The 16,374-nt window shown below is 37.6% G+C and overlaps 1 protein-coding gene across 2 annotated transcripts in view; it reads left to right on the forward strand.

The window, feature by feature from the left end:
* STK39 (serine/threonine kinase 39) overlaps nt 1–16,374 on the forward strand; it is a 176,534-nt gene that overhangs the window by 49,826 nt on the left and 110,334 nt on the right. For both annotated transcript variants that reach the window (XM_050916276.1, XM_050916277.1), the window contains exons 4-8: nt 1,107–1,248; nt 5,219–5,274; nt 11,527–11,636; nt 11,727–11,828; nt 15,284–15,417. In XM_050916276.1, coding sequence (XP_050772233.1) covers nt 1,107–1,248; nt 5,219–5,274; nt 11,527–11,636; nt 11,727–11,828; nt 15,284–15,417 — 544 coding nt within the window. The remainder of the gene's footprint in view (nt 1–1,106; nt 1,249–5,218; nt 5,275–11,526; nt 11,637–11,726; nt 11,829–15,283; nt 15,418–16,374) is intronic.

Below are 16,374 nucleotides of genomic sequence, written 5' to 3' on the forward strand. Positions count from 1 at the left end.
GTAGCAAAAGTTGTCTGTTTTCTCTGCTGTATCACTATTTTTTTTTTTTAGACTGGATGTTTAAAAAGATTCCCACAGCTTGCATATTGTTATGGACAATATGAAAACTTAATCATAGTCATCTCTGGGAGGGGAAAAGACAGAAAACCCCATGTATTTGCAGTTGGGAAACCAAATTTTTCCATGCTGGCAAATAATTTACTATATCCTCTTGTGTTACTAAATGTAACACAAGATCTCCAAGATCTGTTCTGATGGCAGCAGATGACTAGTGCACTTCTATGATCAGAAAACAAATGTGGAAAATCTGCCTAAAATAAGTTTGTTACTTGGGCTTCACTGAAATGGAGAAAATATTAAGCAATAATATGAAATATCTTTGTTGGCCAACAGTTAATGACTAGCTAGAGCATCTGAGGACGCAAGTTGAAGCCAAATGATCATTAATACCCTAGCTAGTCACTGTCAGGAAGTGCCTAGCTGAGAAGACAATGTCGCTATTGAAAACTGTTGACATGAATTAAAAACAAAAGCTTTGTTTTGAAAAGTGATACATCACCGTGCATGTTGCTGAGTACGCAGTGCTCTCCTTAGAATACTTTTCATTACTATGCACAATTTTTATTTCCAGTCCTGCAACTGGATTTCTGTAGGCATAGGATTTGGCCCACGTGGATCTGAGTTCAGAACTGGGACCTTAGATGGATACTCTTGAGGGCAGGAAACATGTTTTAGGCTGTTTTGTAAAGTGTTTGTATAAACTTTCAATGTATTTAAATGTATAACAACAATAGGGTAATAAATAAGTAAGCAGAAAGTTGAATGTTAGGTTTTTTTAAACCAAATGATTTTTTTGAGCAATGTGTGCACTTTATTCAAACAGCTGGTAGTTGAGGGTCTTTGTGCGAGCATACAAAGATTTTTAAATTGAAGCAGAATAGCTTAATAAGAGTAAAGAAGTGTAAATATTAAAATATAGGAACTAATAGAGACCAGATTTTCTGGTATCTCAGTAATCACTGTGGTAAGACTGCTCAAACAGGTTGTTTGACTTGTTTTCCCTCCCCTTCACCTTGCCCCCATGGAAATCCGGCTTTTCAATTTAGGTTCAATGCTGGATATAATAAAGTATATCATCAACAGAGGGGAACACAAGAATGGTGTCCTTGAAGAATCTATCATAGCAACAATTCTTAAAGAAGTTTTGGAAGGCTTAGATTATCTACACAGGAATGGGCAAATTCACAGGTAGGAGCATGTGTACAGTGAATTGTATTCTTAATTTGCATTAATAGTCTTCACTATGGCTGACACTAGTCAATCCTAATAGGTTGGTTAATTGATGCTTTTTCTCCAAATACACCTCTACCTCGGTATAACGCTGTTCTTGGGAGCCAAAAAATTTTACCGCATTATAGGTGAAACCATGTTATATTGAACTAGCTTTGATCCACCGGAGTGCGCAGCGCCCCCCCTCCCCCGGAGCACTGCTTTTACTGCGTTATATCCAAATTCGTGTTATATCGAGTGGCCTTATATCGAGGTAGTGGTATATTAAAGGACTATGTTCAATAATTCTTGGTGGCAGATAGCACTATTTAGGGAGCTGGTGTACCTTGACTGGCTTATCATTGTTATCTTGTACTGTGTGTCTGTATCCAACTGTTATGTCTCCTCTTCTACATAAATTGCAAGCTCTTTGGGGTTTTGACCCTCTTTTTTGTTATGTTTGCATGGTGCATAGCGCAATAGAGGCCTGATTTGGGCTCCCTCTGACTTAGTATAAACCTACTTTTGAAGGACCCATGAACACCTTTTGGACTTGTTTTAAAAAAAATAGAAAAAAAAATTGTATCTTAGTAAATGCCCACTTTTCATCTACTTTCCCCACTGACTCCTAAGGTATAGATCACGTGTAATTTTATGTTTCTTCCATTCACTCAGGCTACTCTATATGACTGCTATAGTGATATACACCTCTACCTTGATAAAACACAATCCAATATAATACAAATTCTGCTATAACCTGGAAAAGCACTGCGCTAGGGGGGCTGTGCACTCCGGTGGATCAAAGCAAATTCGATATAACACAGTTTCACCTATAATGTGGTAAGATTTTTTTTTTGGCTTCCAAGGACAGCGTTATATCGAGGTAGAGGTGTACCGGTTATTTCCATGACTTGGAGTTTTGGGTCAGAAGCACTATATCAGACATGGGCAACCTTTCAGAAGTGGTGTGCCGAGTCTTCATTTATTCACTCTAATTTAAGGATTTGTGTGCCCATAAAATATTTTAACGTTTTTAGAAGTTCTCTTTCTATAAATCTATAATATATAACTAAACTATTGTATGTAAAGTAAATAAGATTTTAAAAATGTTTAAGAAGCTTCATGTGAAATTAAATAAAAATGCAGAGACCCCGGATGGTGGCCAGGACCCAGGCAGTGTGAGTGCTACTGAAAATCAGCTCGTGTGTCGCCTTTGGCACGCGTGCCATAGGTTGCCTTCCCCTGCACTATATGTTGACTTCATAAGTACGGTTGGTTAAGACAAGGTTGGCTTTAAGGATGAGACTTTCAACAGTTTCTTTGCTTCATCCAGTAGTGTCTTTATTCTTTTTATTGTTTGCTTTCACAAGGTGATCAATTAATACTGTAAACAAATGCCGTAAAATGGTACAGCACAGGCCCAATGCAATATTAGTTTGTTGCTCTTAAGTAGCATGTTTCATCTTCAAACTGCTTTTTACAAATAAGCCCCCTCTTGCCACATTAAGACACATTTTCCTCACCTGGAACCCATGTTTCTTGAATTCCAATCTAGACCTTCAATGGATGTGCCACAAACCTTAATTTGTTGCCCACGCTAACAAAGGAAGAGTCATTGCAGTCTAATGCTTGCCCTATCCTCCGGATTAGGAGGAGATTTTTCTCAGCTCTTTTCGTAATGGAGTATAAGAAGCTTGAGAAGAGCTATTTGTTTGAGTCTCATTACAAAACTGAATTGAGAAATAATTCTCTTAAATCATACAGCAGCAGCATGGAAGCATTGTTTACAGTAGAATCTTTTACATTCTTCTTGCCCAAATGGGTTGTCACTGATTTTCCCTAGTAGACACTAAATTAAACAACTGAAGTTGCTGCTTCCAAAATGGCTAGAGTGTTTTTTGTTTTTCCCTTCACCACCACTTGCTTCCCTATTAAAATATGTCAATGAGAAAAGAGTTAGTCAATGACAGCAAATGCCAATTCTTTTCAGTAGATCCTGGGAAGATGGACTACTCAGATTCTTAATTTTTTTTACTGTACGGTTATTGAAAGGAACATGTATTCTGTGCAGTTTAAACGGGTACAAATCTGTCATTTAAAAAATGCCCAATCCTATGAAGACTTAGGCACATGCTTTTGTTTTTAATTTTAAGAATATGAATAGTGCCAGTAGATGCGTGAATAAACTCACTGAATTCAACGTGAAGCATGAGTAGATGTCTTTGTAGGAGTGAGTTACAGAGTTTGATCTAGTCTGACCTCCTGTATATCACAGGCCACCAGTACCAGCTACATCAGTGGTCCCCAACCTTTTCGGCTGGCAGGTGCCAGCCGAAGGACCACAGCAGTGTCGGGGCACCTGCTGAAATGCCGCGGCACCTCTCGATGACGTCACTTGTCAACAGCAAGCGGCGTCAGAGAGAGGCGTCCCCGCCGTGGCATTTCACTGGGTGCTCTCCTGGGGGCCAGAACGCGGGCACCGCGTTGGGGACCACTGAGCTACATTAACCCCAATAACCAAAATGAGACCAAAGTATTACAGCCCATCTAAGAACCTTTGTAAACCACCTATGCAGCACATTAGTCAGGTGAAAATTTTACAATAAACTATTTAATCTCTTCCTATTAATCTTCTGTAAAATGCTCTAACCAAATTTAAGAAAGCAGTTTTATTTCTTTAAATTATTGCTGCAGTTAGGGCAGTTCCTCACTGCAGAATTTTTTGAAAAGTTTCATTGGATTGTTAGGATGGAGACATCTACGGCCAGCCTCTGCAGTGCTGTTAAGGTGCAGCTCCCTTGAGGTCATTGGAGTTGCGTCCATTTACATCAAAGCTGAATTTGGGTCCTTAGTTTCCACTCAAAATGGCTTTGGCTTGTGTTCTTACTGGTAAGATACAATTTCCTAGCTGCAAGGGAACAATTTATCTAGGGGAGGTGGTGGATTTGCTGTCACTTGGAGTATTTAAGACTAGATTTCGTTCTAAAAATATGATTTAATCCAGTTTGTGGGGGAAACTCTACGCACTGTGCAGGTGGGTTGGGCTGGATTGCCTCCTTAGTCTCTTCTGGCTTTGAAATCTGTGAATCTGCCTATCCCCTTCCTTCATGGGCCCTAGGGAGAATAGGATTGCCTACCTTGCCTCAAGCTCAATTGTTGCAGTTCTGCATTAAGATAATGACTTGTGCTCCAGCCAGTTGCCTGCATGAGTCAGGAAGGAATTTTTTTCCTGATGCACAACTAGCTAGATGTTTTCTGGGGTTTTTCCTGCTGTCCTCTGAAGCATCGGAGATTGGCCTCAGCTGGAGGTGGGATGAACTGGTGCTCCGAGGTTGTACAGAGCAGTCTTCTCTTAGATGAACAGCTGGTGTGTCTTTCTCTCATGGTCAAGATTAAACTGATCTCCAGAGTTGGGATTGGGAAGGAATTTTCCCTCAAGTCAAATTGGCAGGAACTTTGCAGGTTTTTTGCCTTCTGCTGCAGCATGGGCTTGCCTGCTAGCATCATCTGGGTCTCTCTCACCTAATCACTTCTCTGCCTGTGGCATGCAACAGTTTAATCTCATGAGGACTGAAATGCTTTAGTCTAAAGTCATTGGGCTCAATATGGGGGTATTTGAGTGAAATTTTATATCTCATACACTGGACGTAGACCTAAATGGGTCCTTCTGGCATTAGACTCTGAAAGAATGCATGTTCAGTTTTGCATATTTGCTTTTATGTAAGCTAACAAAATCATGTCCCTTCGTTTTCCCCCCTGCACCTGCCTTTCATTTTAAATGTCAGTAGAGCATCTTTGCTACCTAGTTTAAGATCAGATAATCAACATATTTTGAGTGGTTGAACCTCTTTACTAATTTTACATTTGTTTTTATGAAGCTTTCTTTACAATAGCTATAATCACACATTAAATTTATTCAAAAAGTTAACTCTCTTCTTGTGCATTATAGGGATTTGAAAGCTGGCAATATCCTTTTGGGTGAAGATGGCTCAGTACAAATAGCAGGTAATGATGATGACTGAGGCCTAACAGTTAGTTAGTCAAGGGGAAATGGAAGTGAAGCTAAGTGATACCTTTTGAGATTTCCCCCCCCCTGGAAATGCTGTAGTATCTCTTGGGCTACCAACTTCATAACGCGGGGGTGTCAGCTGAAAAATGTGGTGCAATAGCCCAGTTTGAGACTACATGATCTCCAAAGCAACAATAAAGCATCTGAGCAGAATATATCCTAGTTGCCTTACAAGCCATACCAACAATGTCCAAAAACCTATTTCCTTTTTTCCCAGCATCTTGTAACTATCCACATGCATGGGAGAATTTTTTTACCTAGATTTAGCAATTCATGTTGATGTCCTCTGCATTATGTCATGAACTATATTTCTGTAAATTATTCTAATACATCATGGTGACTTTGAAGTCTACACTAAAATACAATGGGGATGTTTTTACAGTGACCTTGGCCTCAAGTCTCTTCTTGAAGATGTGTGGAGAGATGTTTAAGAGAAAATGCTTCCCTTTCCACTTTTAACATCTCATTATTTCATGATGGACACTCCAATAATCTCTAAGGCCTCTTAACGATGAGGACATAAAACACAGTAGTCATCTTAGTGGTAGTCTATCAACCAAATAAGTTGTTAATTCTCATGATTGCTAGCCACTAGGCTGCATAAGTTTATCAGAAGCTTTGAACATACCATGGGTTGTCCACATGACTTTTTACATGGTTTTTTGTTTTTAAATAGACGTTTACAAGGACTTTGAAATAAAACTGAACAGATCAGAAACTATTAGTAGATTAGATATTGAGAGCAAGTCACTAATCAGAAAAATGTTAGTTTTCAGTTTGTGAGCAGAAATCTCCTTTGAACTAAATAGAAGTAACATGTGGAGGTTTGATATCCGTCCCCCCCCTCCAAAAATCTAATATTAAAATTAATGGGATATTAAGTCTTCTGTGGCTTTTTCTATTAATGTTAAATTGAATTCAAAGGAAATAATAGGGCAGACTTATAGCTGTACCTGAAATCACATGGCTTCAAGTGTAGGACATCAGGCAATTGCTGAGACACTGTGAGTTTTCTAAAACACTAGCTCAAGTATTTGAGACCCACTCGTTTTATAAAGGAATTACCCCAAACTCCATCCACATGATTGCATTAGATTTTTTTTTTGAAAAAGTGGTCCCAATTGATTTGTTAACTTTTGGATACTCTGATTATATCTTTCTTCCTATGAAGATCAAGCAGTTCCTCTCATTAGTATTACTGTTTCTTACCAGGATTACCATATGTCTCTTTGGGCAGTACATTGCTGCTTCTTGCTCTAGTTAGAATCCCTGTGATCAGTTCTGTCCCTTCCTGTCCTTGGCATTACTCTCAGTGAGTAAGTCCCTTCACTATGCTGCAAAGTCATGCAGTACATCCAGAATTAAGGAAACTCCATGACTGTGTGGACATATGACATGTATCCTGTGGCATGTGGTTTTTATGGCACACTTTCTAGCTGGAAGGCTCTTCCACATCTTCACCTGGGGAGAATAATTGAATCTGAACTATCTTTGCAAGTCCTTGCTGGTATGAGCAGTTCGTATTATGTGATTTGTTGTAAATCCAGCAATAAATGAAAACAGATATGCAAGATGAAAACATTTAAGAGGCTGAGAGTCATCAAGTTTGATTTTTTTTACAATCTATTGGAAAAAAAAACGTTGTGGGTGCTCTGTATTTTCAGTTTTTATGACTTTAAAAGAAAAAAAATACATTCAAGGACACAATCAAAAATTGCTTTTCATTGAACATTTTTTATGCCTCCCTTTATTAACAATTACACCTCCTGAGTACTATAATTAAAGAATTTGTTTCTGACCACAGTATTGGTGGCTTTGCGTAATAAAATTCAGTTCAAAATGAGAAATATACCAAGACAAAATGGTTTATTGTTAAATTTTGTAAAGAATAATATTTGATAGTGCAATTTCCCTTCAATGGTCTTGCTTTTTGCAAAGTGCTGACAAATATATTGACATTCGTTTGTGTATGACAAATAAGAAACAGAATCTATGTGGACTTAATAGTGTATTTAAATATTTAAGTAGGCTCAGTCCACTAGCATCTTCAAAGAAATTGAAGTGCGGAAGGAGATGTCTAGCCACAGACCCTGGGGTAGCGGAACAGAGTTGGCTAGAGGGAATGTAGCAAACCTTTTGTTTTGTGGTTTGGAATTTAAAAAAAAAAAAAAAAAGACCCAAACTTTTTTTTCCTCTTTCACTTCTCCTTTGTAGTGAATAGAAAGATTTTCAGCCTACTTTTAACTAAATGGTTTTAAAATCATTACTGGCCCACAGTCCTGTAGCCTATTAAATACCAATAAGATTGTAACATCTAGTGCCTTGTGCAAGAGATAATTGGTACTTCATCAATGTTTCAGCCTTCTAAGCTTGACTTGCCTAGAGAATATAAAAAAGCCATGAACTAAGTGAAGGAACAGAAAACCAAGTCGAGATAAGGAGCACACAGTAATGAACAATCCTCTCTTGTTATCACAATTGGAGACTGAGGGGGAACTGAAAGAAGGTATGGGCTATTTGGTAAAGTTTTTACTTTACTCAGCATAAGTGACAGTTCTGTTGTTCTCTTAGAGCATGCAGCTTTAGTAATCTAGGGAGAAGGTCTTTCATTTCCATTTCATATGTAGCTGTGGGTGCAAAACCGTTACATTTCACCAGGCAGCTCCTCCACTGTTCATTGATGTGGCGTGAATGACCACAGAACAGATTGTGTTTAACCAGATCTTTTTTCAAATGCTTTTGAGGCTGCCTCTTTTCAAAAATTTCAAAACAAAGGTACTTTTAGGCCCTGTTTAATATTAATCTTAGTTCTAAGCCTGGGAAAGTAGCTGGGTCATGCAGAGTGTTGTGAAGGTTTCCATCTTTATTAAAAAGAAAAGGGTTAAAACTTGCCACTTAATTTTGATTTTAGAGGAGACTTCAGCCAAAACAGCACATTTTAGAGCTCTGAGTACAATAGACACCATGACCCCTACATTCACCAGCATTTTACTACAGAGTAACCTCCTCTCAATCCAGTGAAAAATTGGGATATTGGATACCACAGTGTAGTAAAAGTTGGCAAGTACTGATTTAGTACCGATGACTCCCTCCCATCATCTACTATATAATAGAAATGTCTAACAAATCTTTTTTTATTTGCAGGAAGGAGTATAAAGTAGAGTATAAAATAGATTTGCCTCTTGCTTTCTAACTTTAATCAGAAGGTTATATTCTTCTAAAAGAACATAGTACACAAAAACCTGTCTTTCTTACCAATCCATCTCAGTCCTGACCTCCTGTCACTCCTGCTATCCTAGTCCTGAAGCTCTCATGACTTAAGGCTGGCAAATTGTGCCGTATAGGCAACTGTTTATGAAACATTAGATTGAGATGGCTGAACTATTTTCCTGTGTGACACACATCACGTTCAATCTATTTTTTTTCCAGAATAAACATTTCAAAAGCTCCCAAGAATGTCTCTCTCTCCAAAGTGACTTGGGCACATGAGCTTAATGCCTGTTGACTTTCTCCCTGCACTGTACTCAGTGAGACTTGGGGTCATCCATGCATATGCTGCTTTTGAAAATGGACTCCTCCTAAGTCACTTAAATACTTCGGAAAACCTTGCCACTAATGTATTAACTCACTGTATGTGTGAGGCTGTCCCAGTCTCACCATTCTTTCCACTTGCAAGGCTCTTAAGAAGCTTCATAAACACCAATAGTTAACTTCTCTTCCTTGGCAGCTGCATGTACATTGCTACTGTCTCTTACCACGAATGTGTAACAGTTTGCTATCTAACTTCTTCAGTTTTGCCCACTTCTTTTCCCATTTGGCTAAGCGGCCTAACAATATAGGAAAATATCAATGCTAAAGGCACATTTTTGGGTTAGGACATGGAAAGTTAAACCTCTCTGAACCTTTGAGTAAACAAACGGTATCTTTTGAAGGATCTATTACTGAGATACAAAGCTACTCAGTGAAGGAACGCTTTTTGTTATGACTTCTGTTCTTCTTGTTTCTCATCTATATATGACTTGTCAAACACTGCAGTCTCCTGCTAGTTTAATATACATTTGAAAGTCATTGATATCAGTGAAGTCATTAAAATACAGAAAATACACTTATCTATTGGGCAGTATTTGGGTGATTATTATGAAGCTTTTGATTCTGGGTATTGTCTCTTGCCTTTGCCATTTGTAGAACATTGCAAAATATAAAATATGTATTAATAATGAGGCAGTAAATACAAATAGATTCATATAAATAAAATAATTTTATTTATAAAGGTGGTACATAGGCTTGAAGATAAAAACAAATGTGGCCTGAAAAACAAAACTAAAATTCTCTTTCATCTGGATAACTCACTTCGTGAAAAATTAACGAATAAACCTAGAACTGAAATATAGATAACATCGTTCTTCATATTTCAGTACTCGGTGCAGAATTGCCTGGTTAGACAGAAGGACTGTGTTCAGGAGACATTACCTATTACAGAATATTGACAGGTCCCAAAGCAGCAACTCCTAACCTACAATGTTTTATATAAAACAAAAGTGCTTCATGCAGCAGGCCCAGATTCTCAAGGATCTTCGTTTAATCCTTACCAAACAAGTTGCAGGTCAGGTCCCTGAAAACATATTTAGATGGCAAACTTAAATGCATTGTTTTTTCTGCGTGTAGAGATATAGGAGGGAACCAAAAAAGACAATCTACTTGTAAGCTACTTACTGGCGGGACACTTGATAATAGCTTTGTGGAGAGTAATGACAAAGTATCAATGACCAAACTCTAATTCCATTTTAAACCAAAGGTAAAATCCTAAATGCCGATCCCCATCAAGGTCAGTGGGGAAATGAATGTGAGTGGTTCCAGGTTTGGTTCTGTAATGTCTCAAAGACCTACTTTAGTTAAGCTGTTGTGAAAGCACAAAAATGCACAGCCATGTGCTGAGAAGACTGGGCTCAAGTGTGAATAAACTCTTAAATTAAGGAGTGCATGCAAGTCCTATGAATCAATTTTAAAAAAGTAATTGTTAGGACAAGTTAAGAATTGCTTGCTTAAAAAAGGGAATGCATAAGAGGCTCTGTTCTTAGCAGCAACAAGCCCTTTAATGTTCTCTGTTCAAAAATAGTGTCTAATTGCAGGGTATATTAAGATACAGAACTCTGCAGTCCAGCATGAGAGCATCAAATGTTGCACTGATTTCACAAACTGTACAGATAATAGAAAAATCCCAAATACTTGTAGGGAAAAAGACTGAACAATACAGCAGAAACAATCATGTCTATGTTCTGTTGTTGGTTTCTGACCAAGAATATAGCTTTTTACTGTCCATGTTGCCTACTTCATTCATGATTTTAATTCTCTTCTTTGCTGTGGTCTCCAGACGTATTTGCAGATGAGTTCCCCCCAACCTCCTCCTTTTTTTTTTTTTTTTTTTTTTTTTTTTTTACTTTATTAAAAATGAACAAGACCAGGAAGAAATGATAAATCAACAAGCCCAGAAAAAGTAAGGAACCTTAGAAGTAGGGTACAATGATAAAAAAAATACAAATTTGAAAACTTGGTGGCTCAATTCCCTTTGAAGGCAAATGGAATGTAATCTAATACTCTCCATATATGCCAAAATTACTGGGGCAGTTGAAAATACTGCAGTCCTTTTAAGATAAGAACAGCCATACTGGGTTAGACCAATGGTCCATCTAGCCCAGTATCCTGTCTTCTGATAGTGGACAGTGCCAGATGCTTCAGAGGGAATGAACAGAATGGGCAATTTGAGTGATCTCAAAATGTTGTCCAGTTCCATCTATTGGCAGTTTGGAGGTTTAGGGACACCCATTGATGGACTTATCCAGTTCTTTTTTTGAACTCAGTTATACTTCTGGCCTTCACAACATCGCATGGCAATAAATTCCCCATGTTGACGGTGTGTTGTATGTTTGTTTTTTAACCTGATGTCTATTAAGATGACCTTAACAGAAGAATGTGAACTGAGGAAGATAAGGCTGTTATTCTGTGTGTCTAACATTTTTGTGTAGTTTTGCCATATGTGAAAAGAGAACTCTTCAGCTTAGTTTAGTTATACAAAAGATTTTATAATTGGACTCCTATTTGAAAATATACATATTTTTTCTGTTTAATTTTGGTATGGAGGGGGAAAAGGGTGAACTTTTAATGTAATTTTTTTTAAATATGTGTTCCAGATTTTGGTGTTAGTGCATTCTTAGCGACAGGAGGTGATGTTACCCGTAACAAAGTAAGAAAAACCTTTGTTGGTACCCCATGTTGGATGGCACCTGAAGTCATGGAACAGGTATCTTTATGACTAATTAAATGCACTTGTATATTATGACATTACATTTTAAAACACCACACTAAAACTTCTCTTTTTGCCCTGCAATAGGTGAGAGGTTATGATTTCAAGGCCGATATGTGGAGTTTTGGAATAACTGCCATTGAATTAGCAACAGGAGCTGCACCTTACCACAAATATCCTCCTATGAAAGTAATTACCCTTGGAAATTATGTATAATTTAGTGTTGCATAAGTGACATTCAGGTTTTTACATTAAAAAAGAAATGCTAGAAATTTCCTCAATCACTTGGGATTGCTCTACTTTTAGCTTATTAATAAACAGTCTTGTGTAGATTAAATGGGAGAGACAAGATTGTCCAGACCATAGAACTGGAAGATGGGATCCCTGTATTGTTCCTTGCCCTGGTTCTGCATGACTGTCATGTGCAGTTATCTGGAAAGTGGCTCTGTCATTGTAGAGCTCCATGTGGTAGCGCCTCTCTGACTTCAGATCAGTTTTTGTTCAGATCACAAGTAATATATTTTTCTCTACAACTTCCAGCCCTTTGGGCACACCTGGTATGTAATGGTCAAACTGCATTTTTTGGCTTGCACATTCTCGCCAGTAACAAAGATTCTCCAACCAGAAGTTAGCTAACAGTTCTGTTGAGGTGCGACCGGAAGAGGATTCACATTGCTTTTACCATAGCAGTAAAAAGTAGTTTAATCTTGGAAGCATGTTGATGCTAAAGTAATTGGTGTGTTCAGAGTCACTGCCTCGAGTGTGCATCTGATGAAAGTAGAATGGTGCCATTTTTAGTCACTTTTCTGATCATACTTTGTCAATTGTAAAATTAGGAAGATGGGGGGAGAGGGGGGCTTTGTAAGATTCAGGGCATGTAAAGCACTCTGAAGTCATCAAATGACGGTATGGAATTGCAAACTCATTATTCTCAAAAATGGCAGAAAGCTGCAATAACTGACGTTATTTTTGGCAAATGTAAGATTTTATGTGCTGACCAAAGAATTCACTAAAAATAATCTTAAATTGAGGACTGCTCTGACACACATTCTCCACTACCTTTCATTCATAGAATCATAGGACTGGAAGGGACCTCAAGAGGTCATTTAGTCCAGTCCCCTGCACTCATGGCAGGACTAAGTATTATCTAGACTATCCCTGACAGGTGTTTGTTTTAACCTTCTCTTAGAAATTTCCAATAACAGAGATTCCACAACCTTCCTGGGCAATTTATTCCAGTGCTTAACTGCCCTGACAGTTAGGAAGTTTTTCTTAGTGTCCAACTTAAATTACCCTTGCTGCAATTTAAGCCTATTGCTTCTTGTCCTACTCTCAGGTGTTGATGATAATTTTTCTCCCTCCTCCTTAGAACAACCTTTTATGTACTTGAAAACTGTTATCATGTCCCCTCTCAGTTATCTCTTCTCCGGACTAAACAAACTCAGTGTTTTCAATCTTACCTCATTGGTCATGTTTTCTAGACCATTAATAATTTTTGTTGCTCTTCTCTGCACTTTCACCAATTTGTCCACATCTTTCCTGAAATGTGATGCTGAGAACTGGACACAATACTCCAGTTGAGGCCCAATCAGCACAGAGTAGACTGGAAGAATTACTTCTTGTATCTTGCTTACAACACTCCTCATAATACTTCCCAGGATGATGTTTTCTTTTATTGCAACAGTGTTATACTGTTGACTCATATTTAGCTTGTGATCCACTATGACCCTCAGATCCCTTTCTGCAGTACTCCTTCCTGGGCAGTCATTTCCCATTTTGTTTCCCTTTTCCCATTTTATTAAATAGCATCACTATCCCTGAGGTTTACATCAAAAGATTAAGAAGTCTTGAAGTTAGCTTGATCTTTGCTTTTCTGGGAAACATTCTAGGGTGAATTTTAGTAGGGAACATTTTAAAAAGGAACATTTCTCAGATGAAAACTGAGGTAGTTATTGCTGTTTCATATTCTGCTTTATAATTGCTAAATTACTTTTTAAATTCTTAAATGTTAATGTTCTGAACTTAGAGAAACTTTTTCATTTCATTTGTTTTTAATATGCTTAAATTACAGCAACTGGTGAACATAGCAGTATTCCTACACAACCCTCTCAGATTGAAACATTTCTATCCAAAGTGTTACAAGAGTTAGAGTACCATGGCATTTCAAAAGAGGAGTGTGGTGGTTTTCCCCCTCTTTTCTTTTTTGCCCCCCCCCCTTTTTTTTTTGAACTCTGTAAATACTAGTTGATTGCTTGTAGCAACTTCACTATTATGACTCTCTTCTCTCATTTTACCGGAATTAAACTGACTAATCCTAATGTGAAGGCCTAGCAGAAACCTTTTTCAGTATTTTACAGTACAGCTGTGGTTTTTGGTTTGTTTTTTCCCCTTATCTCCTTGATGAATAGTAAATTGTCTTTTATTCTCTTGTTAAATATACTTGTCATTGGTCTAAGAGGGTTGTGTGAGAATGCTTACATGTGGCTGTATATGTTAGTGCAGATTTATGTATTTATGAGGCTCGTGTTAAGAGTCTGATTTTTTTTTTTAGCTAAACAACTTTCATTTTAGTGAAACTGTCTCATTCAAGTGCTGATACAACATAAAAGTCCATTACAGTATGTGAAGAACTCATTAGCTGAGCCTGACCTTTGTTACCTTTTGTATTCAATTTGTTCAAGTAGTCCATATTTTGATGTTTGTAATGCACTTCTCTCTGATAATGAACTTCTCTATTCACTTGTTTCTGCTAATGTTTTGTTAGCTCCCTTCTTTTTCCCCACTCATCTCTCTGCCTGTTACTTGATCAAGGTCTTCATTATCCTTTCCTGGAGTTAAAACAAGCTGATCCAAATTGCATGGCCTCATCCTTCAAAGATAAATTGCTTCCTCTTTTCCCTCACCCCCTTTTCCATCCCATGCTTTTCCTGTGTGCATAGCTCCAACAACAAACTTCCTATGTAAGTATTTTAGCACTGATCACTTGCAGAATAATATAGAAACAATTCTCTCTGCCTTCCGTAACTTTTACAAGGTGCCCAGATGCAACTTATCTGGGAGAAAGGCCATCCTAGGGGTATTTCCAGACCTTTGTCTTCACAAATTGATGACTTTAGCCATATGCTATCTATATGTCCTCCGTGGTCAGATGTGTGGCATTGTAAGTGATGTGCCACAGGCTTGGTTACAGGTAGAGGGAGAACTGGTTTGAGTATTGCCTGTCAGCCTTTACAAAACACTGTGCAAAAACCTATGCCATCCCAGACTTGCCACTCAACCTTTTTTCATTCTTTTTAGAATGGCTTTCCTGTTTCTTTTGGAATCTTATGATAGACTGGAGCTATATGGTCTTCAGGACTGTTAAATTATTTCTGAAGACCACCAACTCAAAACTAAGAAGTGGGCTTCATAGTATGTCTGTTTGAACGTCACACATTATCAGAAATAGATGGAGAAAAGTGAAGGTCTGATAGATGAATAAACCCCATAAATGTGAGAGTAATGTGTAAGCACTATGATATACCTCAAGGTGTTTTAAACATGAATGTTCTATGTTTTGTGGAATATTTGTATCCTATTTCATCTATTATGATATTGTAATTTCATAGAGACACTTATCATGTCACCTTTTGGTTTTACTATAGGTGTTAATGCTGACATTGCAAAATGACCCTCCCACTTTAGAGACGGGTATAGAGGACAAAGAAATGATGAAAAAGTATGGCAAATCTTTTAGAAAACTGATTTCACTATGTCTTCAAAAAGACCCTTCCAAAAGGTATGGCTTTTTTGTTGTGTAAAATGGAAATAGTCCAGAGTTCAGTGAAGACTACTTTACTTAACTTTAAATATCCTTGATAGGATTTTTTCTTAAATATTGATTTGGAAAATCCTTGACTTTCCTGAATATTAGGTCTTTGGTTTGGGGAGAAGGAGTTGGCTGTTAAGCAACTTGTTGAAACTTGATAATTTAATTAACTTCATGTATTAGTATCCAAATATTCTAATTCTGTTGCACAAAACACTTCTTGAACATTTTGAAAAACCATGGTCCCTACCCTGAAGAGCTAACAGTCTCTAATTTGAAACAAACAAACAAACAAACCCTCGCTACTTCTTGCAAGCTCATGTTAAAGATTATGACCATGCTGATCAAGCTGAGCTTTTACTGTCTGAACATACTAACTGCTTGAGCCTAAATCAGAAAATGCTGTTGGCCTTCTTTTTTTCCTGAGATGAGCTTATTTCTAACTCTCTACGTTGTCACTTGTGCTGTGTAACAATACTATCTCGAGAGGGTTAAGGCGTTTTTTATGTTGGAGATAAATAATGTAAACAACTGAATGGCTCTGAGCTAACTTGAAAATTAGATATTCCCTCTTTCTTCTGTTTTATTCTGAATCATACATTTCTGCTCTATTTTTGTGACTGAAATACTCCAGATAATTACACTTTGTTCCGAAACTGTTGGTAAAGTCCCACGATGATGTCTCCAATTATCCTTTTAATAGTTATTTCTATGTAAACCCATTTTGTATGCTTCTCTTGCTTGGACTCTGTGGGAGGCACATTCTGTAATTAACTTGTTTTCTTAGTGTATTTAATAAATCTGTTTTAGAAGTTACAGTGCTAGTGGTGCAAAACAATTCTCCTTGTCTGAGTCACCTTACTCACTACTTTCTTATCTTATTTTCATAGTGTAATTTGAGTTTTTAGTGGTGTTACAATAGTGTAA

Source organism: Gopherus flavomarginatus, chromosome 10 (assembly GCF_025201925.1).
Source record: "Gopherus flavomarginatus isolate rGopFla2 chromosome 10, rGopFla2.mat.asm, whole genome shotgun sequence".
Lineage (NCBI taxonomy): Eukaryota > Metazoa > Chordata > Testudines > Testudinidae > Gopherus > Gopherus flavomarginatus.